This window comes from Garra rufa, chromosome 10 (genome assembly GCF_049309525.1).
Source record: "Garra rufa chromosome 10, GarRuf1.0, whole genome shotgun sequence".
NCBI classification, from domain to species: domain Eukaryota; kingdom Metazoa; phylum Chordata; class Actinopteri; order Cypriniformes; family Cyprinidae; genus Garra; species Garra rufa.
In genome coordinates, this window is record NC_133370.1 from 46,567,900 (window position 1) to 46,593,160 (window position 25,261).

General features: G+C 31.8%; 1 protein-coding gene across 5 annotated transcripts in view; it reads right to left on the minus strand.

The window, feature by feature from the left end:
• Nucleotides 1–25,261, minus strand: part of LOC141345017 (adhesion G protein-coupled receptor L2-like) — a 171,921-nt gene that overhangs the window by 5,183 nt on the left and 141,477 nt on the right. For 3 of the 5 annotated variants that reach the window (XM_073849911.1, XM_073849910.1, XM_073849915.1), the window contains 5 exons: nt 20,397–20,488; nt 16,907–17,075; nt 13,244–13,372; nt 11,065–11,161; nt 5,839–5,967 (listed from right to left, as the gene is read on the minus strand). In XM_073849911.1, coding sequence (XP_073706012.1) covers nt 5,839–5,967; nt 11,065–11,161; nt 13,244–13,372; nt 16,907–17,075; nt 20,397–20,488 — 616 coding nt within the window. The remainder of the gene's footprint in view (nt 1–5,838; nt 5,968–11,064; nt 11,162–13,243; nt 13,373–16,906; nt 17,076–20,396; nt 20,489–25,261) is intronic. The other 2 variants (XM_073849914.1, XM_073849912.1) reach the window with 1 other exon arrangement.

A 25,261-nucleotide genomic window follows, 5' to 3' on the forward strand; every position in this document is an offset into this window, starting at 1 on the left:
AAAGGTGATTATCATTATAGTAATTTGAACTATAACCACATACATTATGTACACTAACTGTCAAAAGTTTTTTAACAGCAAAACCTTTTTAAGATGTGTTTTTGCTCACCAAGCATGCATTTATTTGATCCAAAGTACGACAAAAACAGTACAATTTTGCAAACTCTTTTGAATGGGATCGTGTATAATGTTACAAAAGCTTCTTGGGATCTTTCTATTCATCAATGAATCCTGAAAAAATATAGAAAACAGTTTTAAATATTGATAATAATAATATTAATAATAATAAATGTTTCTTGAACAGTAAATAAACATCAGAATGATTTCTGAAGAATCAAGTGACATTGAAGATGGGAGTAATGATGCTGAAAATGTAGCTTTGATCACAGAAATAAATTTAATTTGAAAATATATACAAATAGAAAGCAGTTATTTTAAATGGTAAAAGTATTTCACAATATTACTGCTTTTGCTGTGCTTTGGGTCAAACAAATGCATGCTTGGTGAGCAGAATTGAATTCTTTATAAACATTAAAAATCTTATTGATACTGTATACTAATAATGCACAAAAAAAGATGTATACAACATTAAATAAATGACTTGAATATAAATGAACAAATACGATTTTTTTGCATTTAATTGCATCAATGTCAAATTGTGTAATAAATTGCTTATGGGGTGATTTGTACTGAAATATGAAAATAAATGTAAATAAAAATTGAGTTTTCTGTTTCTTTCTTTTTTTTCTTTTTTTTTGCACATTCCTACTTTTGCATCTTCCCAATTCAAAATATATTCAAACTTAGAAACTGAATTTTAAAATTCAAATTAATAACTTAATTCAACTTAATAGAAATACATTTTTTATTTCTTGCACATTCTTTCTTTTGCATCTTCCCAACTTAAATTATATTCAAATTTTAAAAATTTTATTTTTAGAAATTTAAATTTATTCCAATCAATGCACAGAAATACTTAATAGAAATAAATTTTAATTTCTTGCACATTCCTACTTTTGCATCTTCCCAATTCAAATTATATTCAAATTTAGAAATGTAATTTTTAAAAATTAAAATTCATTCCAATCAATGCATAGAAATATTTAATAGAAATTGATTTCTTCTTTCTTGCACATTCCTACTTTTGCATCTTCCCAATTCAAATTATATTCAAATTTAGAAATTTAATTTTTAAAAATTAAAATTCATTCCAATCAATGCATAGAAATATTTAATAGAAATTGATTTCTTCTTTCTTGCACATTCCTACTTTTGCATCTTCCCAATTCAAATTATATTCCAATTTAAAAATTGAATTGTTTAAAATGTATCCTCAACTGAATTTTGAACAGTGCCCAACATGGTCATAACTTGATGGAACAAAACAAAATTAGTATTTTGGCTCACCAATAATTTGCGTAATTCCATTTAAAGTCTATTATAGAAACAGCATTATTAAAATATGAATCTGTAACGCAATAAACCTTTTAAAATTCATTTGTGAATTATTTGTGAGTTGACTTTAGTAGTGAGCGAATCTATCAGAAGGCTGAATGCAGGATGTGGCAGGATTAACAGGTTTAGCACTCAAGCAATCTTTAAAAGAAAGAAAGAAAGAAATACGGTAACACTATTTTGATAGTCCAATTTAGTCATTCTACTAGCTATACGCAACTTTGCCATTACATGTCAACTAACCTTCATTGGACTATTAGTAGACTGTTAGGTTAGGAATAAAGTTAGGTTGCAAAGTTACTTATAGTCAGTAGTGGAACATCAAAGTGTTACCTAAACAATTTCTGCTTAAGCCTACAGTATATGAATGCATAAACATCTCAAGTCATATCATTTACAAAGCAGTATGAAACAGCAGTATTTCTCGACTGATAAAAATAAATTGATAGAACTGAAAGTGGGAACAAAAAAATCAAACATTTCTTCATGAAACTGCTGTTTCATGCAGAGCATAGGATGAATTTAAATTGATGTAATTTGAAATAAACATAAGGGATGTGGAAAACATTTCTGTGTTCTGCTGTGAAACAGGCATCAAAGAGTTGAAGGCGAGGAGAGAGGGACCGAGGGGAGAAATGAAGGACGAAAATAAAGCAAACAGCCATAAAACATCTTCCCAGCCAAGATTATTTGCATTTGTTTATGCGCTGGCGATGGGTTTAATCCAGTCAGGTGCTGTCTGGAGACAGATGCAGACTGAATGCTGTTGGACTAGCTGGAAAGCAGGAATTCTGGGAGGAAAGCCAGGCCAGATCTTTGATTGCTCAGCGTCGCAAATGCTTCTGCTGCTGGTGTTTGTCTAGGTAGAACGTAAAGACTGAAGGTCTCAGTGTGAGCGAGCTGTTCAGACGCAATTAGAAGTGTTTCTTTTGTTCGCTCGTCATGCAGAGCGTTCATGCTGCACTCGGCCCTGAGACACGACTATGAAGACATTACAGATCAAATATTTAAATAAAACACCTATATTCTATTATACTAAAAACATTTATCCGTATGTCTATAAAGAGCACTTAAATGCTCTTATGCATTTCTATGCTGTTTGAGAGACTGACAGTTATCAATACAGTGATTATTAAATGTATTTCAATAAATCACAAGAATTTAAGTACTTCAACGTATGATGTACTTCAAACTGCTGAAGTACAGAATGCCTGATTTTATTAAATGAATGAATCAATGCAAACATATCTCCAATATTTGTATAATTGATTACATTTGAGTCTCCCTATTCTATTGAAATTAGATTACCATGCACTTGTTTTATACTTGAAGTTAAATGTTGACTAAATTATAATTACTATTTTTAATAATACAGTTTAAAATGGCAAACACTGACCATTTTACTCAAATTAAGAAAACAAAGGCAATATAAAATATTAAAGTGAAAAGTTTTATGGGTGATTTGGTAAGGTGGCTTGTTTCCTTGTACATAAAGCAAAGATTATTGGAGTACATTATCTCAGTCTTTGTACTTCAAAATTACACATTTAATGTGTTGCCTTTTCAATTTCTGAGTGAAAATTGCTTCTACACCATTCTTTTTTAGTGTATGCTCTTTTCCATATAATTAAAACGCATGGTGATCTTTGGCAGTTCACCTTAAATTTTGGGTGGTTTATTAAAATATGTATATATTATATTGAGATTAGGGTTATGCATCGTATGCCCTCTCAAAAAAGAAAGAAAGAAAGAAAGAATGAAAGACAAAGAAAGAAAGAAAGAAAGAAAGAAAGAAAGAAAGAAAGAAAGAAAGACAGAAAAAAAGAAAAGAAAGAAAAAAGAAAGAATGAAAAAGAAAAAAAAGAAAGACAAAAAATAAAGACAGAAAGAAAGACAGAAAGAAAGAAAGAAAGAGAAAGACAGAACGAAAGACAGAAAGAAAAAACACCAAAAAAGAAATAAAGACAAAAAAGACAGAAAAAAGAAAGAAAGAGAAAGAACAAAAAAGACAAAAAGACGAAAGAATGAAACAAAAAATAGACAAAAAGAAAGAAAGAAAAATGGAAAAAAGAAAGACAAAGAAAGAATGACAAAGAAAGAAAGACGAAAAGTAACAAAGAAAGAAAAAAGGCAGAATGAAAGACAAAGAAAGACAGAAAGACAAAGAAATACAGAAAAAAGTCAGAAAGAAAGACAGAAAAAAGACAAAGACAAAGAAAGACAAAAAGAAAGAAAAACAAAGCAATAAAGACAAAGATGAAAAGAAAGAAAGAAAGACAGACAGAAAAAAGAAAGAATAAAAGACAGAAAGACAAAAAGAAGGAAAGCAAAAAGAAAGACAAAGAACGAAAGACAGAAAAAAGAAAGAAAGAGAAAAAAGAAAGACAGAAAGAGAAAGAAAGAAAGACAGAAAAAAGACAGACAGAAAGTAAGAAAGAGAAAAAAGACAGAAATACAAAAAAGACAAAGAAAGAGAAAGACAGAAAGACAAAGAAAGATGAAAAAAGACAAAGACAGAAAAAAACAGAAAGTGATGGAAAAAGACAGAAAGAAAGAATGAAAGACAGAAAGAGAAAAAAAACAGAAAGAAAGATGAAAAAGAAAGACAAAGAAAGAAAAACAGAAAAAAGAAAGAAAAAAGGAAACAATGAAAGAATAAAAGAAAGACAGAAAAAAGAAAAAAGAAAAAAAGAAAGAAAGAAAAAAGACAGACAGAAAGTAAGAAAGAGAAAAAGATAGAAATACAAAAAAAGACAAAGAAAGAGAAAGACAGAAAAGACAGAAAGACAAAGAAAGATGAAAAAAGACAGAAAGAAAGAACGAAAGACAGAAAGAGAAAAAAGACAGAAAGAAAGACAGAAAAAAGAAAGACAAAAGGAAACAATGAAAGAATAAAAGACAGAAAGAAAAAAAAGACAAAGACAGAAAAAGACAGAAAAAAGACAGAAAGAAAGAATGAAAGACATAAAGAGAAAAAAGACAGAAAGAAAGACGAAAAAGAAAGACAAAGAAAGAAAAACAGAAAAAAGAAAGACAAAGGGAAACAATGAAAGAATAAAAGAAAGACAGAAAGAAAGAAAAAAGACAAAGAAAGACAGAAAAAGACAGAAAAAAGAAAAAAGAAAGAAAGAAAGAAAGAAAGAAAGAAAAAAAGACAGAAAAAAGACAGACAGAAAGTAAGAAAGAGAAAAAAGACAAATACAAAAAAGACAAAGAAAGAGAAAGACAGAAAAGACAGAAAGACAAAGAAAGATGAAAAAGACAGAAAGAAAGAATGAAAGACATAAAGAGAAAAAAGACAGAAAGAAAGACAAAAAGAAAGAAAGAAAGAAAAACAGAAAAAAGAAAGACAAAGGGAAACAATGAAAGAATAAAAGAAAGACAGAAAGAAAGAAAAAAGACAAAGAAAGACAGACAGAAAGTAAGAAAGAGAAAAAAGACAAATACAAAAAAAGACAGAGAAAGACAGAAAAGACAGAAAGACAAAGAAAGATGAAAAAAGACAGAAAGAAAGAATGAAAGACATAAAGAGAAAAAAGACAGAAAGAAAGACGAAAAAGAAAGACAAAGAAAGAAAAACAGAAAAAAGAAAGACAAAGGGAAACAATGAAAGAATAAAAGAAAGACAGAAAGAAAGAAAAAAGACAAAGAAAGACAGAAAAAGACAGAAAAAAGAAAAAAGAAAGAAAGAAAGAAAGAAAGAAAAAAAGACAGAAAAAAGACAGAGAAAGTAAGAAAGAGAAAAAAGACAGAAATACAAAAAAAGACAAAGAAAGAGAAAGACAGAAAAGACAGAAAGACAAAGAAAGAGAAAAAAGACAGAAAGAAAGACGAAAAAGAAAGACAAAGAAAGAAAAACAGAAAAAAGAAAGACAAAGGGAAACAATGAAAGAATAAAAGAAAGACAGAAAGAAAGAAAAAAGACAAAGAAAGACAGAAAAAAGACAGACAGAAAGTAAGAAAGAGAAAAAAGACAAAGAAAGAGAAAGACAGAAAAGACAGAAAGGCAAAGAAAGATGAAAAAAGACAGAAAGAAAGAACGAAAGACAGAAAGAGAAAAAAGACAAAGACAGAAAAAGAAAGAAAGAAAGAAAGAAAGAAAGAAAGAAAGAAAGAAAGAAAGAAAGAAAGACTGAACTTTTAAAAACAAAAGTTTGTGCTGCCTTTTTGGATTGTTCTAAAAAAAACTTCAAAGGGTTATGTAATAAATTGGAGGTAATGATAAAAAAGTGAAAAACAAATGTTTTGTAAAGGAGAGTGTCTGCAGTGCTTTGACCACAGATTCTCTGTGAACTACAATCTTGTGTTAATTGCATTGAAAAAGCCTTGATTTTTCCATCCCACATTCCCAAACGACAGAAAAAGACCCGCCCCATAAAGCACCTGGAGAGTGGAAAGCTGGAGGAGAAGGTGTGTTGCAGACGATGGTTTCGGCTAGAAGGTTGTTATAGCGGTTGTTAGTGTCGTGAGGCCTGAGGAGAGGGTTAGTTAGCAGATAGTTGCCGGTCATTCCTGTTGAATAAATAAAGAGAGGAGAATGAGTGTGACCAAAGAAAACAGAACAGAAGAATTACAGGATTACGCTGGTTGAAATGCGATTGCTAAGGTCAGCTGAAACAACCACTCAGATGGCATTGCTATGTGTGCGAAATGCTGCTCTGAGTGGGTTAGAACAACAAAATCATGACTGATCACGTCTTTCAGACATGTGAACAAAACGGCCCACCAAGCAAATGTTTTATTTGGACGCCAGTGAACAAAAATGTGTCTTATCTCAGTAGAACTGATATGATTTTCCACTTTGAGATACTTACAGCATGCATCTGTCCCAAAGGCTGATTACAGCTCATTTGGACTGGATCTGAAAACTATGACGTGAACTTTCCTACTCAGTTTTAACACTGGATAATCCAAACTAGTCCTGCATTATGTTATGTTAATGTGACTCAAACTCTAGTCGAACGGTTTGAGCTGAGCATCAAACTATCACCAGCAACACTTTTGCAAAGCCTAAATAATTAATCATTTTTAAAATGCATCCTGGTCACTCTCCAACCCAGAACAAAGGCTTGTTTCATATTGATTGTTTAGGTCGAAAATCAATGTTTTCGTGGCATTTATATATACACAGACCAATGCACTTTTCACAGATTAATGCATATATGCATGCATTTTCACATGTATGAACATATGCATGCTGATACATTGAATAAATGCATTCATTGCTTATTTACTTTTTGAATGTAGTTATATTGAATAAAGCCTTTAAATAAGCTCTAACGGGTTTTTGGCCTCTTCCTGGACTGTATATAAACTGTATTCTCTGTTTTTTGTATAACATTTTAAACTGTGCAAAATAAAAAAGAAGAAAGAAAATGAATGACTTTATGTGGAGTCCTAATGAAAAAAGACGAAGAGACTATTTGCATGCAGATCTAAACAGAACAGACCAAACAGCTCATCTCAGCCCTCTAATAGACAGAAGAAAATAAAAAGAAAATGCAATCAAAGAAATAAAATAAATAAAATATCCAATTATGCATTTTGAACCAAATGTTCTATTACTGGTTTGTGTTTGTATATAACCATTTGAACCTGCATGTAGAGTCTGATGGAGAAAACCTAAAATATACTCTTTATACAGTTTTATGCAAAAGTTTGGGAACCTCTTGCAGAATTTGTAACAATGTGAATAATTTTAACAAAATAAGAGATTGTATAAAATGCATATTTTTTTTCTGTCCTGAATAAGATATTTTACATAAAAGATGTTTGCATATAGTCCACAAGACAAAAAAAAAAAAAAAAAGCTGAAATTATTCAAATCACCCAATGCGAAAGTTTGGGAACCTTCGGTTCTTAATACTGTGTGTGGTTTCCTGGATGATCTACCACTGCATTTTTGTTTTGTGATGTTTTGTTCATGAGCACTGCTCTTCAGAAAAATCCTCCAGATCCTGCAGATTTTTCAGTTTTCCAGCATATCTGAACCCCTTCCAGCAGTGACTGTATGATTTTGAAATGCATCTTTTTACAATGAGGACAATTAAGGGACTCAAACACAACTATTAAAAAAGGTTCAAACATTCACTGATGCTCCAGAAAGAAACGCATGCATTAAGAGCCAGGGGTGAAAACTTTTAAACAGGATGAAGATGTCCAATTTTTTCTTATTTTATTGAAATATATATATTTTGCATGTTTCCCGTAAAACAAATTAAGTACTATTTACCTTAATCTTCAAATTTAATGCATCATGTTTCCTTCTGGAGCATAAGTGAACATTTGAACCTTTTTTAATAGTTTTTCAGTCCCTCAGTTGTCCTCAGTGTGAAAAGATGGATCTCAAAATCATACAGTCACTGCTGGAAAGGGTTCAAATATGCGAAAGATGCTGGAAAACTAAAGAATCTGCAGGACCTGGATTTTTCAGAAGAACAGCACTCAGTTTAACTTTTCAGAACAAACAAGGGACTCATGAACAACCATCACAAAACAAAAAACAGTGGTGGATCATCCAGGTAAACACACAGTATTTAAGAACCAAGGGTTCCCAAACTTTTGCATTGGGTGATTTGAATTCCCCAATTCAGCTATTTTTTTGTCATATGCAAACATCTTATGTAAAATATCTTAAAAAATAACATGCATTTTGTATGATCTGTCTGATTTTGTTAAAATTATTCACATTTTTGCAAGGGGTTCCCAAACTTTTGCATAAAACTGTATATGTGACCCTGGACCACAAAACCAGTCATAAGGTTAAATTTGACAAAACTGAGATTTATACATAATATGAAAGCTCAATAAATAAGCTTTCTATTGATGTATGGTTTGTTAGGATAGGACAATATTTGGCTGAGATACATCTATTTGAAATCAGAAATCTGAGGATGCAAAAAAATCAAAAAGACTGAGAAAATCACCTTTAAAGTTGTCCAAATTAGGTTCTTAACAATGCATATTACTAATCAAAAATTACATTTTGATATGTTTACAGAAGGAATTTTACAAAAAATCTTCATGGAACATGAACTTTACTTAATTTCCTAATGATTTTTGGCATAAAAGAAAAATCAAAAATTTTGACCCATGCAATGTATTTTTGGCTATTGCTGCAAATATACCCCAGCGACTTTAGACTGGTTTTGTGGTCCAGGGTCACATATTACAGATCAATAACATGGCTAGTAAGATTGATTAATGCACTGAATCACGGATCACACAGCAGGATGAGATGCCATGAACAAACAGCATATCACTAAATTAAAATAAAAAAGAGACACTGGTACACTAAATACTTCATTACTTATCGTCTTGCTAGAAAGAAAGAGCAAAACACATCTTAATGCATACAAGTGTTCACTTTTATAAAAACAAATTGGTAGTTAATTGCAAGCATTGTTCATTTTCAATGTATTGCACCTGTTTTTATCTGCTGCCAAGTCTGTAAATAACAGTAATTGAATTCATATTTTAATTTTAAAATTAAAAACGCATTTAAAAAAGCATATACAATTTAAATGAACACAAATAGTTTTTAAGACTATGCAATTATGCATTTTGAACCAAATGTTCTATTACTTTTTTTGTGTTTCTATATAACCATTTGAACCTGCATGTAGAGTCTGATGGAGAAAACCTAAAAAAAATACTCTTTTGCGGTGCTGTATATACAGTTTTATGCAGAAGTTTAGGAACCCCTTGCAGAATCTGTGAAAATGTGAATAATTTTAACAAAATAAAGAGAGATCATACAAAAAGCATTTACATTTTAAGTTATTTTTTAAGAATGTGTGTTCTTGCTTTGAAATTATATTAAATAATTTTATATGCATTCATACTATGAGCTATTTTCATGTTACATTCAGCTAATTTTCTCACTTCAGCAGTGGTGTTGGCTCTAAATAATCCCCTATACTGTGTAAATGTGCTTTAATTGTTCATAGCTCAGTGCTAAATTAATGTCAAGCTTCCCTGTGCATGCACTCATAACCTAAACTAACCGCAAAACTTATAGGGTTAAAACCTATAACACAGAAAGTTTACATTTAACTCAAACTGGGTAAAAACAAATCCTGAGTTTGTTCAATCAACTTTGTGACCACAGGCTGTATTCAGCAAACAACTAATAAATAAATAAAACAGATTAATGAATGCATCCCAAGGCAAAACGTAGTTACCATTTACCCTCATTTAAAAGGCCTGATGAAGACAGAAGGAACTAAAATAATTATAACTTTCCCAACTTTGGAAGAAGCGTAAAAAAACCTACAGTCTCTCTAAACCCATAGTAGCGTGTCTGAAAGACAGAAAGACGAAAAAGAAAGACAAAGAAAGAAAAACAGAAAAAAGAAAGACAAAGGGAAACAATGAAAGAATAAAAGAAAGACAGAAAGAAAGAAAAAAGACAAAGAAAGACAGAAAAAGACAGAAAAAAGAAAAAAAGAAAGAAAGAAAGAAAAAAGACAGAAAAAAGAAAAGACAGAAAGAAAGAATGAAAGACAGAAAGAGAAAAAAGACAAAGAAAGACGAAAAAGAAAGACAAAGAAAGAAAAACTGAAAAAAGAAAGACAAAGGGAAACAATGAAAGAATAAAAGAAAGACAGAAAGAAAGAAAAAAGACAAAGAAAGACAGAAAAAGACAGAAAAAAGAAAAAAAGAAAGAAAGAAAGAAAGAAAGAAAAAAAGACAGAAGACAGACAGAAAGTAAGAAAGAGAAAAAAGACAGAAATACAAAAAAAGACAAAGAAAGAGAAAGACAGAAAAGACAGAAAGACAAAGACAGATGAAAAAAGACAGAAAGAAAGAACGAAAGACAGAAAGAGAAAAAAGACAAAAAGAAAGACAGAAAAAAGAAAGACAAAAGGAAACAATGAAAGAATAAAAGACAGAAAGAAAAAAAGACAAAGACAGAAAAAGAAAAAAGAAAAGACAGAAAGAAAGAATGAAAGACAGAAAGAGAAAAAAGACAAAGAAAGACGAAAAAGAAAGACAAAGAAAGAAAAACTGAAAAAAGAAAGACAAAGGGAAACAATGAAAGAATAAAAGAAAGACAGAAAGAAAGAAAAAAGACAAAGAAAGACAGAAAAAGACAGAAAAAAGAAAAAAGAAAGAAAGAAAGAAAAAAAGACAGAAAAAAGACAGACAGAAAGTAAGAAAGAGAAAAAAGACAGAAATACAAAAAAACACAAAGAAAGAGAAAGACAGAAAAGACAGAAAGACAAAGAAAGATGAAAAAAGACAGAAAGAAAGAACAAAAGACAGAAAGAGAAAAAAGACAGAAAGAAAGACAGAAAAAAGAACTTATAGGATTAAAACCTATAACACAGAAAGTTTACATTTAACTCAAACAAATCCTGAGTTTGTTCAATCAACTTTGTGACCACAGGCTGTATTCAGCAAACAACTAATAAATAAATAAAACAGATTAATGAATGCATCCCAAGGCAAAACGTAGTTACCATTTACCCTCATTTAAAAGGCCTGATGAAGACAGAAGGAAATAAAATAATTATAACTTTCCCAACTTTGGAAGAAGCGTAAAAAATCCTACAGTCTCTGTAAACCCGTAGTAGCGTGTCTGAGAGCCCAGCGTTTCATCGTTACCTTGGTTCAGAGTGGAAGTGCTGTTGATATCTCCGGAGATGAAGGACGACTCTGACTGTTTCCTCACAGTGTCGTTCCACATCCTCCTGATGCGGCTCTGCGGCGACACAAAGACACGATCACTGATTAATCTGGCTAATATTCATGCAGCACACGCAAACAGCTCTGTAGTCTCAGTGTATATCGGGACTGTTAACACCACATGTGGAATAAAAGAGAAGAATACATCCGCTGTAGAGTCACAAATCCCTCAATTCATGACAAGCAAAAACAACTTACTTATTGCTTATTCTTCAGTACTTATTAAATTATACTATTACTATTAAAGAAATGTGGTTCTAGTACATGGTTAAGCTCTGTCAACAGTTATTTGTGGTATATTGCTGACTACAACAGAAAATTGTGCTGAATCCTTCAGTTTGAGTCCCATAAAGTTGAGGTCAAAAGTTTACAGAATTTGCAAAATGTTAATTATTTTACCAAAATAAGAGGGATCATACAAAATGCATGTTATTTTTTATTTAGTACTGACCTGAATACCATATTTCACATGAAAGATGTTACATATAGAGAAAATAATAGTTACCCCATTCAAAAGTTAACATACGCTTGAGTCGTAATACTGTGTTGTTACCCGAATGATCCACAGCTGGGTTTTTTACGTTTATTGATAGTTGTTCATGAGTTCCTCGTTTGTCCTGAACAGTTTTCCAGCATTTATGTGTATTTGAACCCTTTCCAACAATGACTGTATGATTTTGAGATCCATCTTTTCACACTGAGGACAACTGAGGGACTCATATGCAACTATTACAGAAGGTTCAAACACTCACTGATGCTTCAGAAGGAAAAAACATGCATTAAGAGCCGGGGGTTGAAAACTTTTGGAATTTGAAGATCAGAGTACATTTAACTTATTTTGTCTTTTGGTAGACATGTAACTATCTTCTGTAGCCTCTGAAAGGCAGTGCTAAATGAAAAAAAAAATGATATTTAGGCAAAATAAGAAACATTTACACATCTCCATTCTGTTCAAAAGTTTTCACCCCCTGGCTCTTAATGCATGTTTTTTCCTTCTGGAGCATCAGTGAGTGTTTGAACCTTCTGTAATAGCTGCATATGAGTCCCTCAGTTGTCCCCAGTGTGAAAATATGGATCTCAAAACCATACAGTCATTGTTGGAAAGGGTTCAAATACACAAAAATGCTGGAAAACCAAGAATTTGTTGGACCTGAAGGATTTTTCTGAAGAACAGCAGGTAGTTTAACTGTTCAGGACAAACAAGGGACTCATGAACAACTACCACTAAATCACACAGTATTAAGAATCATTTTTATAAATTCAACTATTATTTTCTCTTACAGACTATATGTAAACATCTTTTCATGTGAAATATCTTATTCAGGTCAGTACTAAATAAACAATAACATGCATTTTGATAAAATAATTAACATTTTGCAGATTCTGAAAGTGCAATGTAAACTTTTGACCTCAAATTGTATGTATTGTAAAAAGCACCACACAAATAAAACTAACTGTAAGTGAATATGAAAAGTTGTATAAATCATTTTCACTACTTTTCTAAGTGGATGAGCCTCTGCTTATGTATTGAAATATATTAAATATAAAATACACTTTATGCATTTTAACTCACTTTATTTACCAATGTGGCCTTCGATGATAAATTGATTTGTTCATTACATATGTCTGGGCTTCATTTTTATACTGAAATGAGAGTATTAAACCATTTCAGAAAATGTTTTTCCATTATTTCGAAGTGAATAAATAGACACCCACTTCAAGACACATAATTGATTTCTGATTGATGAACGAGGCAGTTTTTTTCCACCGAATCGAATGTGAATTGGACTGATCACTGCATCTGTTCTCATGTCAACAAGTCACTGATTTAATGATCCGTTCAGGACAAGTCTTCATTTAACAACTCGCTGAGCTGTTCGTTTCTGCCTCAAAATGAACAGGCAGATCTTCAGAGCTTTCTAAACAGCTCAGTGATTGATTCTTTAACTTGTCTGTTTAAGGAAATACAATCAATCGTGACTAGACAGCGACAGCGGAGCGCAAACCTTGTTTACAGCCACCACTGCAGACAAAAGAGAGACTATATCAATAAAGAAGAACAAAAGGCGTGTGAATAAAGAGTTTCATTCAGATGTACCTGTGTAGCAGACGAATATCGAGCGGTGGACCTGGAGGCTGAGGATTTGTTCACGCTGTGAGGTCCTTCAGAGGGAAGACCAGTGCAGCATTGAGACTGACGGAAACACTTGCCGAACTCTTTACGCACCTGAAGACAGAATCCAACAGCAGCTCCGTTAACAACCAAAAAAAGATGCCAAGCTAAAAAACATTGCACTGTTTATAGCAATAGAGGACAATTTGTATGTTTTCTACACTGCAAAAAATGCTTTTCTTACTTAGATTTTTTGTCTTGTTTCCAGCCAAAATATCTAAAAATTCTTGAATCAGGAAGGATTTTCTAGACGAGTAAAAATTTGTGTCTTGTTTTTAGTAAAAACATGTCAAAATTAGGTGAGTTTTTGCTTAAAACAAGCAAAATAATCTGCCAATGGGGTAAAACAAAATAATCTTAGTTGTCAAGCTTGACAACTAAGATTATTTTTCTTACCCCATTGGCAGATTATTTTACTTGTTTTAAGCAAAATCTCACTTAATTTTGACTTGTTTTTACTAAAAACAAGACAATAATTTTTACTTGGCTAGAAAATCCTTCCTGTTTCAAAATGTTTAGATATTTTGGCTGGAAACAAGAGAAAAAATCAAAGTAAGAAAACATTTGTTGCAGTGTAACACACAGAAAAGGCATTAAAGACTTGTATCTGAGGATAAACCCAAAAATTACTCCAGTAAAACTTTGAACTAAAGCTATACCCGTTTAATAGTGAGGTGTTTGCATTAAATATTCTTCAAAAATTCATACTTTTGCCCTGTGCGACAATCATTTTTTATTCTTCTGTGGACAGCAGTGTTGGGTAACGCAAGTTACCTAATAATATTACTTTTTCCAAGTAACTGGTAAATTAACGCATTACTTTTTAATTGACAAGAAAATATCTGAGTTACTTTTCCCCCCATTTATTGATTGAAAGCTCTCCTGTCCCCATGTTGAGAGAAACTGTAAGATGTTATTTAAGTTCTAGAATAAATGTGAACATGCATTAATTCATCTCACTCACTAAAAAACAGATAGTGTTCGTCAAAATGAATAAAAACTGTGAAATTCAACTCAAACCTGCAATAATTAAATGTTAAATAATACAAATATCCTTTATGTATTTCATCCCATTTTATTAACCGATGTCTTTGTTGCCGACCTTCGATGATCCAATTCATCCATACTAATAAGCAAAAATTACTCAGGATAATCTAACATTTGTTTTCCTTTTTTTCATTGCTGAAGAGTTGACATTTTCTACTGTATAGACGTCAATTTACTTTTTTCTAAGCCTGAGGCTTTTGCTGTAAAAAGGTTGTTACATTTGCCAAAAATACAACTTTTTATATTAAAAAACCAACAAGCAGATTTAAAAAGTAACGCAAAAGTAATGTAACACATTACTTTCTATAAACACAATTAGTTACTTTTTAAAGGAGTAACTCAATATTGTAATGCATTACTTTTAAAAGTAACTTTCCCCAAGCCTGGCGGACAGACTATATTTACACTTACCTTGAGTTGAACTAAAAAAAAACATTTTAAAAAGTGTGTGAGAGTTGGTTAAACGATTCATTTAGAGTACACTTAAAGTAAATATACACCACATGCTGCTTAAATACAGACAGATGCTGATTTCTGCAGCAGATGTTCTTCACTTATCTCACTAGCACTAGAAGAAGATTCAGTGTTGCTTGAAATGATTAAAAACCCAGACGTATGAACACAGAACTTCATGAACACCTGCTATAATTAAGTAAAAGTTTTAATAACACTTTAATTACGTTAATTAAATGCAATTTAATCTAACTTCATTTATTTGCATCTTTGCTGTTGCCATTTAATAATAACATTTAAGCAAATAACAAATGCCTTTATGGCCAAACTTTATTTTAAGGACCATTTACTAACTATTACGATGCAAAAAATAGTTCTTTCTTACTTAGATGTTTTTGTCTTGTTTCCAGCCAAAATATCTAAGAATTCTTAAACCAAGAAAGATTTTCTAGATGAGTAAAAATAATTTTCTTGTTTTTAGAAAAATCAAGTTAAAATTAAGTGTGTTTTTGCTTAGAACAAGCAAAATAATCTGCCAATGGGGTAAGAAAAATAATCATGTTTTCTGTTTGAAATTAGATTTTTTTTTTTACGCCATTGGCAGATTATTTTGTGTGTTTCAAGCAAAAACTCACTTAATTTTGACTTGTTTTTTTTTTTTACAAGGCATGTAATATTGACTTTTTTTTCTGAAAACAAGACAATTTTACTCGTTAGAAAATCCTTCCTGATTTAAGAATTTTTTGATATTTTGGCTGGAAACAAGACAAAAAATCTAAGTAAGAAAAACATTTTTTGTAGTGTAACTATAACTTTCACCTCAGGATTTTCTAGACGAGTAAAAATTGTCCTGTTTTCAGAAACAAAAAGTCAAAATTAAGTGCGTTTTTGCTTAGAACAAGCAAAATAATCAGCCAATGGGGTAAGAAAAATAATCATGTTTTCTGTTTGAAATAAGATTTTTTTCCTTACCCCATTGGCAGATTTTTTTGTGTGTTTCAAGCAAAAAGGCATGTAATGTTGACTTTTTTTTCTGAAAACAAGACAATTTTTCAAGATTTAAGAATTTCTAGATATTTTGGCTGGAAACAAGACAAAAAATCTAAATAAGAAAAGCATTTTTTGCAGTCTAACTATAACTTTCACCTCAGGATTTTCTAGACGAGTAAAAATTGTCCTGTTTTCAGGAAAAAAAAAGTCAATTAAGTGCGTTTTTGCTTAGAACAAGCAAAATAATCAGCCAATGGGGTAAAAAAAATAATCATGTTTTCTGTTTGAAATAAGATTTTTTTTCTCACCCTATTGGCAGATTATTTTGCTTGTTCTAAGCAAAAACGCACTTAATTTTGACTTGTTTTTTCTGAACAAGAAAATAATTTTTACTTTTAAGAATTTTTAGATGCAAGTAAGAAGCATTTTTTGCAGTGTACCGTCTTTGTTAGTTGGATATCTCTATTTTATTTTTTACGTTTTTGCTGAAATGTGAGAGAGTTTAACTTACTTAATTTTAATATCTGTAAAAGTGAGTTTTTGTAGTGTCCTCTATTGTACAAGGGTGAATCTGCATTTAATTTAAATTAAAAGCTAACTTCTAACTCCTCAGTCCTCACACATAATGCATGCATTAATAGTATAATATAAATAATATATAACTCATATTAAATAAATATGATAAATTATTGACAGCAAAAGCTGGCCCATTTTTGTATCTATAACTGTTTCACAGTGAACCACTTTATATTGGAGCAAGAGATGCAAGATGAGCAACCAGCCTTTTATGCACATTAAATCACCTTTGAGCCTGTTTCATTCTTGATTTTTAATCTTTTAATAATTATGTATTCAAATATGTAACCTATATTTAAGGGCCTCTTTAACCTCCTAAAACAAGCCTTTGAAAAACACAACCTTGAAAATCTCTACTGACTTGCTGACAAAAAATCATCAGGCATAAGCTCAAAAGATCTGAGTTGAATTAAATACAACAAATAAACTTTGCAGCCAGAAAATGCATTACACATTCAGCGGTCGTCAGTAATGAGGAATGGTGTCTGGCAAACTGATTCCTGCAGCATGTCATGGGTTTACCTTCTTCTGCAGAAGACAGTGGAAGATGAAGATGAACATCCCTTGTAAGGTGTTGAAGATGGTGAAGAGGTACGCCATGATTACTGAAGAGTCGTTTAAGAAAAACAGGCCGAACGACCACGTCAGGCAAACAAGACAAAGCAATGCAAAAGCACCAAACACCCAGGACCTGAAAATCACAGAGTACAGTTAGAAATACATTTTATAGCTCATTGGAAATACATGCCTTTACCTACATTTCTGCAAAAGTCTACAAACACTGTGGTTTTCAATTGAAATAAACAAAAGAGGCAGTAAAACTCTCATTTCATTTCTTTTTACACAAAGTATGATTTGCAGGGCTAGAGTTTTAATTAACAAAGCCTAACTTTGGCACAATTCCTTGCACAATATTATGTTATGGCTTCAAAATGATTTTAAAATTTGAAAACTAATACTTTTGAATACATATGTGATCCTGGACCACAAAACCAGTCTTAAGTAGCAATAGCCAAAGATCATGATCCATGAAGATATTTTGTAAATTTCCTACTGTAAATATATCAAAACTTAATTTTTGATTAGTAACATGCATTGCTAAGAACTTCATTTGGACAACTTTAAAGGTGATTTTCTCAATATTTGGATTTTTTTGCACCCTCAGATTCCAGATTTTCAAATAGTTGTATCTCGACCAAATATTGTCCTGTCCGTACATCAATGGAAAGCTTATTTATTTAGCTTTTAGACAATGTATTAATCTCAGTGTCAAAAAAAATTTAGGTGATGCTTTGGTTTGACAAAACAGATCAAACCCCCAAAGGAGGAAGTTAAAATGGCACGAAAGCATGTTTATAACACTTTTGCATTTTTGATTAGTAATATGCATTGCTAAGAACGTAATTAAGACAACTTTAAAGGTGATTTTCTCAATATTTCGATTTTTTTGCACCCTCAGATTCCAGATTTTCAAATAGTTGTATCTCGATCCAAATGTTAACACTATAGTGTAGATTTACACTGCAAAAAAATGCTTTTCTTACTTTTTGTCTTGTTTCCAGCCAAAATATCTAAATCAAGAAAGATTTTCTAGACGAGAAAAAATAATTCTCATGTTTTCAGAAAAAGTCAAAAGCAAAGCAAAAATCTTATTTCAAACAGAAAACAAGATTATTTTTCTTACCCCATTGCCAGATTGTGTTGCTTGTTTCAAGCAAAAACGCACTTAATTTTGACTTTTTTTTTTTTTCTCTGAAAACAAGACAATTTTCACTCCTCCTTGATTTAAGAAATTTTAGATATTTTGGCTGGAAACAAGACAAAAAGTAAGAAAAGCATTTTTTGCAGTGTGTGTGTGTGTGTGTGTGGGGGGGGGGGGATTAGTGTAGGAAGTTATTTTCCAACATGATAGATTAATAACTTTGATCAATTTTCAATAAACCCAGGTTGCTTTTCTGAGCAATATCGTACAATATCGTTTACAATTTGCAAACTCTTAGCAAAGCCTGGTGTAATGGTTCTAAAAATAAATAAATACATATTTTTGTCTTTTTTCACTGCAAAAAAGGCATATCTTCTAGTCAAAATATCAAAAAATTCTTAAATTAAGATGCATTTACTAGATAAGCAAAATGACATAAGATATTTAGTCTTGTTTTAAGCAAAACACACTTAATTTAGTTTTTTTTTTCCACTCTGGAAACAAGTAAAATTATCTGCCAGTGGGGTAAGTAAAACACTCTTATTTTAAGAATATTTTACTTACCCCACTGGCAGATAATTTTACTTTTACTTCTTTTAAGCAAAATGCACTTCATTTCGTTTTTCCCCCCTGGAAACGAGACTAAATATCTTACGTTTTTTTTCTTTTCTAGTAAATGCATCTTAATTTAAGAATTTTTAGATATTCAGACTAGAAACAAGACAAATATACTAAGTATAAGATGTAAGATAAGCCTTTATTTTTTACAGTGTTCTTTCTCTTTTATCTAATTTATTTATGACTCGAATAGCATAGAATATAATATTAACGAAGTCAATGCACTGCACAAAATGCTTTTCTTACTTAGATTTTTTTTGTCATGTTTCCAGCCAAAATATCTAAAAAATCTTAAATCAAGAAGGATTTTCTAGATGAGTCTTGGTTTCAGAAAAAAATGAAGTGCATTTTTGCTTGAAACAAGCAAAATAATCTGCCAATGGGGTAAGAAAAATAATCTTGTTTTCTGTTTGAAATAAGAAAAACTCACTTATTTTGACTTGTTTTTTTTCTAAAAAAAACAAGAAAATAATTTTTACTCTTCTAGAAAATCCTTCTTGATTTAAGAATTTTTAGATATTTTAGCTGAAAACAAGGCAAAAAATCTAAGTAAGAAAAGCATTTTTTGCTTTTGTGTTTAGCAACAGAAATAAACTCAAGTTTGGAAAGACTTGAGGCTGTGCAAAAAAAAAAGTTTAAATTTTTAGTTGAACTGTCCCTTTAAAGTTAATTAACAAAAGCTAGATTGCATTATCTTTGTGTGCGTGTTTATGAATTCATTTATGGCACTGATTAATCTCACTGACTTCATTGTTGATTATAATGATATCATTCGTGAGAATGAAGAGCTCAAGAGTCGGTGAGGTCATGCTGAGCAAAAACGCTGCTGATTTGAGTGTTATTGAGCTTATTTCTCTCAGTCAGTCAGTTAATTAATTGCCTTTGATTGGCTAGTGCATTCATGTGCTCCGTTTTATTCCCAATACACAAACACAAATGAATCATTAAAGAGAAGCAATTAAAAAAAAACAATCTGTTTGCAAAAGGGACATTACTAATTTAAAAAGCAAGCTGAAAGAAAAACTAAAACAGTAATTTACTTTTATAAATCGAAGGCATTCCTATTAGACCACCCAGATACACACAACTGCAAAACAGTGGAATATCACTGGACTCTTTCCAGTTAGAGATTCCAGCGAGTATTTCTGTGGATCAAATGTCCTGAACGGACGATCTCCTCAAATGGACACGACAAGAGAAGATTTCACGGCCCCCAGATGCAAGTTTAAAAGTAATTACGACTTGGGGTCCGATAAAACATCTTGCTTATCATACCATTGCACGGCCCATCTGGAAATATGCATTTCGCTCCCAAGGACAATGTTTATAAGAAGGTCAGACTGTGATATCGCATTGCAGGAAGCAAACGAATTAGTTAATAACACGGTGCTTGAAAAGTTAACGTTTTCTCTAATTATTCCCATAAACCCCAATTAGCTAGATTTGAGTATTTACAAGTCCAGCTCCAGATGCAACCTCTACCTCATGAACCGCTTCAGTCACAGTGCAACGGCCACATTGTTGTTATTAGCATGTTGTCGCTTCGAATAAAGCAATCAAGATGATAGTTCGTGACTACAAAATAGCAGAGTTCGAAACATGAAAGCAAATGTCAGAACGTAAAATTGCACAGACAGCTGGGCTGAACCCGAGCCGCTAAACGTGGACGACAGCATCGAAGGCTGAGCTTACCGTATGCTCTCCAGTCGGCTGGAATCGGGTTTCATAGACGTTGAGTGTTTTAACATCTTGTACATAGTCACCACCAGAAAGATGAGATTGAGCTGTCGGAAAAGATAAAACATGTTGAAAAGACCACACAGCTTTCCCACAGTTTCATGCAATTCATCATTCCGACGGCATATTTGTCAAACATCATTTCATATTCATATTCGCATTCCTGAATGCAGCATGTAACGATCTTTCTCTGGATCTATGATCACCAGGTTATTAGACGACTAGCAGTGGCATTAAAAAATACAAATAAAGCATGGTTTATGTTGGCTGAGCTGAACTACAAAGCGTAGCCTTCAATAATTCATAAAGCAGACAGCAACTGCAAAAATGCCAAAATGCAAGCACGCATGAACTCTGCTGGGAATTTCTAAAATGGCTTATAAACTGGTAGTAGTGTGCATACACTCTTAAAAAATAAAGGTGCTTCACGATGCCATAGAAGAACCTTTTTTGTCTAAAAGGGTCCATAAAGAACCTTTAACATCTGCACTGCAAAAAATGCTTTTCTTACTTAGATTTTTTTGTCTTGTTTCCAGCCAAAATATCTAAAAATTCTTAAAACAAGAAGCATTTTCTAGACGAGTAAAAATGATTGTCTTGTTTTCAGAAAAAAAGTCAAAATTAAGGGTGTTTTTGCTTAAAACAGGCAAAATAATCTGCCAATGGGGTAAGAAAAATAATCTTGTTTTCTGTTTGAAATAAGATTTTTTTTTCTTACCCCATTGGCAGATTATGTTGCTTTTTCTAAGCAAAAAATCACTTAATTTTGGCTTGTTTTTTCTTAAAACAAGAAAATAATTTTTACCTGTCTAGAAAATCCATCTTCATTTAAGAATTTTCAGATATTTTGGCTGGAAACAAGACAAAAAAATCTAAGTAAGAAAAGCATTTTTTGCAGTGTGTGTAACAAAAGGTTCTTCAGATTATAAAAGGGTAACACTGCAAACAATGCTTTTCTTACTTAGATTTTTTGTCTTGTTTTCAGCCAAAATATCTAAAAATTCTTAAATCAAGAAGGATTTTCTAGACAAGAAAAATTTTTTGTCCTGTTTTCAGAAAAGAAGTCAAAATTTAAGCATGTTTTTGCTTAAAACAAGCAAAATAATCTGCCAATGGGGTAACAAAAAAATCCTATTTCAAGCAGACAACTAGATTATTTTTCTTACACTGCAAAAAATGCTTTTCTTACGTAGATTTTTTGTCTTGTTTCCAGCCAAAATATCTAAAAAAATCTTGAATTAGGAAGGATTTTCTAAACAAGTAAAAATTATTATCTTGTTTTTAGTAAAAACAAGTCAAAATTAGGTGAGTTTTTGCTTAAAACAAGCAAAATAATCTGCCAATGAGGTAAGAAAAAAAATCCTATTTCAAGCAGACAACTAGATTATTTTTCTTACCCCATTGGCAGATTATTTGGCTTGTTTTAAGCAAAAACTCACCTAATTTTGACTTGTTTTTACTAAAAACAAGACACAAATTTTTACTTGTCTAGAAAATCCTTCCTAATTCAAGAATTTCTAGATATTTTGGCTGGAAACAAGACAAAAAAATCTACGTGAGAAAAGCATTTTTTGCAGTGTACCCCACTGGCAGATTATTTTGCTTGTTTCAAGCAAAAACTCACTTAAAGGATAACTATTGCCAAAATGCAACCTGGGCTGTTTTTTTTTTTTTTTTTTTTACTGTAAACGAGACAAACTTGTATCTAAAAGCATAATTACGACAAACGAGCCATTTTTGAGATTGACCGTGATTTCGTTTTGTGGTCAATGGTCGGTGAATGGGAATACTAGGGGCATAACTTTGAGCACATCAAAATCAATATTTTTACAACACTGAGAAGACTCGACACACCATGAAACTTTGCTCAAAGTATCGCCTGGGTCTCTACACATGATCTCCGGCATTGAGAACATTGTTTGTGTACACAGAGTTTACTAAAAAGAAAGTTTTTGAACAACTCACTTTCACTGTTTGAGTTTCCGCTCGCGGCCGTCTTGCCAGTCAAGAGGTGTCCATCTCTGAATGCAGGATTCTTATATATTAATGTTTCTTATATGAGGCTCTTTTTACAACTAGAAGGTTAATATTGTTTTTCACTTGCGACAAAACAACAAATTAGCCGTGCATTTATATGGAAATATGCTTTAGGAGCTATCCATCCTCGCATTCGGCGATCGACACCTCTTGACTGGCAAGATGCCCGCGAGCGGAAACTCAAACAGTGAAAGTGAGTTGTTCAAAAACTTTCTTTTTAGTAAACTCTGTGTACACAAACAATGTTCTCAATGCTGGAGTTCATGTGTAGAGACCCAGGCGATACTTCGAGCAAAGTTTCATGGTGTGTCGAGTCTTCTTAGTGTCGTAAAAATATCGATTTTGATGCGCTCAAAGTTATGCCCCTAGTACTCCCATTCACCGGCCATTGACCACAAAACGAAATCACGGTCAATCTCAAAAACGGCTCGTTTGTCGTAATTATGCTTTTAGATATATACTGTCTCCTTTACAGTAATATGTAAGTATGAAAAGCATTTTTTTGCAGTGAAGAAAGTGACTGAATGGTTCTTCTATGGCATCGCTGTGAAGAACCATTTAAAGCACCTTTATTTTTAAGAGTGTAGACTCTTTCTATTTTTAATAATTCTTAACATGACTATTAAAATAGATCTTAGATGAAGATGTGATTCAAATCAGTACAGAAGCCTGTAAGAATGTTAATATATCTCAAAACATAAACTATCACCCAGAAAATAAAGTGCTACCATTTGTTCCCAATTCTGATCTTAAAGATTATCGGAGACAAACTGCGTGTAGGCGCCTTCTCAGACGAATGTAAGTCATAACTTTGGCCCTGAAAATGTCTGCTTGCTGGCAAGCGCTTGTGTTTTTCTTCACCGCCCTGAACATGGGAATGTAATTCAGGCTGACCAGAGAAGACCTCTTAAAGAAACACACTTCGAGGAACAAAAAAATGAGTCCCGAAGAACAGCATTGTCTATTTTAAACGTGGAACAAGAATAAAGCAAGTCCTGTTTAAAAACGGATGTCCTAATTCAGTTGGTGGTGACATAAAAGTTATTTTGTCCCTGGACTTTAGAAATATCCACACAAAATCAAGATCATAAAGTCTAAAATGGCATAAAATAAGCGGGAAACTCAAAAATTAGGTTAAATAAAATCTTTCCAAAGTGTCGGAAATACATATTTTATTTAAAAATATAGCTCACATATTGAAACTATAGCATCAACATATACCATTAATGTGTTATTCACCGAAAAGTTATTTACTGAACTAAAAACATAATGATTTCTGTCTTTTTAACAAGTTAAAATATATCTGGTCTACAGTGTTTTCCTTCTTAGCCATACTGGATATGAATACGCTGGAAAAAAGGCTTATTTTACTTAGTATTTGTGTCTTGTTTCTAGTCAAAATATCTAAAAATTCTTACATTAACATGTATTTACTAGATAAGCAAATTTACATAAGATATTTAGTCTTGTTTTAAGCAAAATGCACTTAATTTAAAACAAGTAAAATTATTAAGTAAAATATTATTAAATCAAGAGTTTTTACTTACCCCCCGGAAGATAATTTTACTTATTTTAAACAAACTGCATTTAATTTCTTTTTTTTTCCCCCCCGAGAAAAAAAGACTAAATATCTAGTAAATGCATCTTAACTTTTTAGATATTTTGACCAGATAAGCCTTTTTTTGCAGTGTATAATGATTGAAAGTGAATGAATTAAGGAAAATAAGCATTTATCTGAAATAAAAGGAGAGACACACTGCAAAAAATGCTTTTCTTACTTAGATTTTTTGTTTTGTTCCCAGCCAAAATATCTAAAAATTATTGTCTTGTTTTCAGTAAAAACAAGTCAAAATTAAGTGCGTTTTTGCTTGAAACGAGCAAAATAATCTGCCAATGGGGTAAGAAAAATAATCTTGTTTTTTGTTTGAAATAAGATTATTTTTCTTACCCCATTGGCAGATTATTTTGCTTGTTCTAAGCAAAAACTCACTTAATTTTGACTTGTTTTTACTGAAAACAAGAAAATAATTTTTACTTGTCAAGAAAATCCTTCTTGATTTAAGAATTTTTAGATACTTTGGCTGGAAACAAGACAAAAAATCTAAGTAAGAAAAGCATTTTTTCAGTGTATGAGTGAAACAAGATACCATGCAGTCTAGCGGAATAACCCAAATCTAAATATTTCTATATTTGCAATGTAACGTTTAGTTGCTAAACTATTATTATGGCTTTAGTTGCTTTATAAAAGCTGCTTCGGATACAAGTCGCAGATAAAAAACTAATATTATGGACTTACATTCTGGGAATCTATAAACTGATGCTATATTTTCAATGTGACCTACATTTTGAAATAAAATATGTAGATTTCCAACACTTTAACCTAATTTTCAAGTTTCCCACTTGTTTTATGCCATTTTAGACTCCGCGCAGCGAAATAATCTAAGGCACATTTTGTTAACTGTAATCCAGAACTGGGAAACCTACAAATAAGTGAGCACATTACTGCTTTGCATACAAGAGGATGAAAAACACACATCTGGTTTATTTCTTGAAGGCAGACGCATACGCACAAAGCAGCTAGAAAGAGAGGGGAAAAGAATATGGTTTTGAAAAGAAAAGGCACTGAATTCTTTGCTTTGTCGATCATCAACACAAACCACATGTAAACACCGAAGAATTCAACTCAATTTTTCAGAGCCTTTCAAACACGGAGCGGCCCGCTCAAAAACAGAACGAATTAAAGAAAGAGGGGGACTGGGGGAAATAAAGAAAGCAAGCTAGAA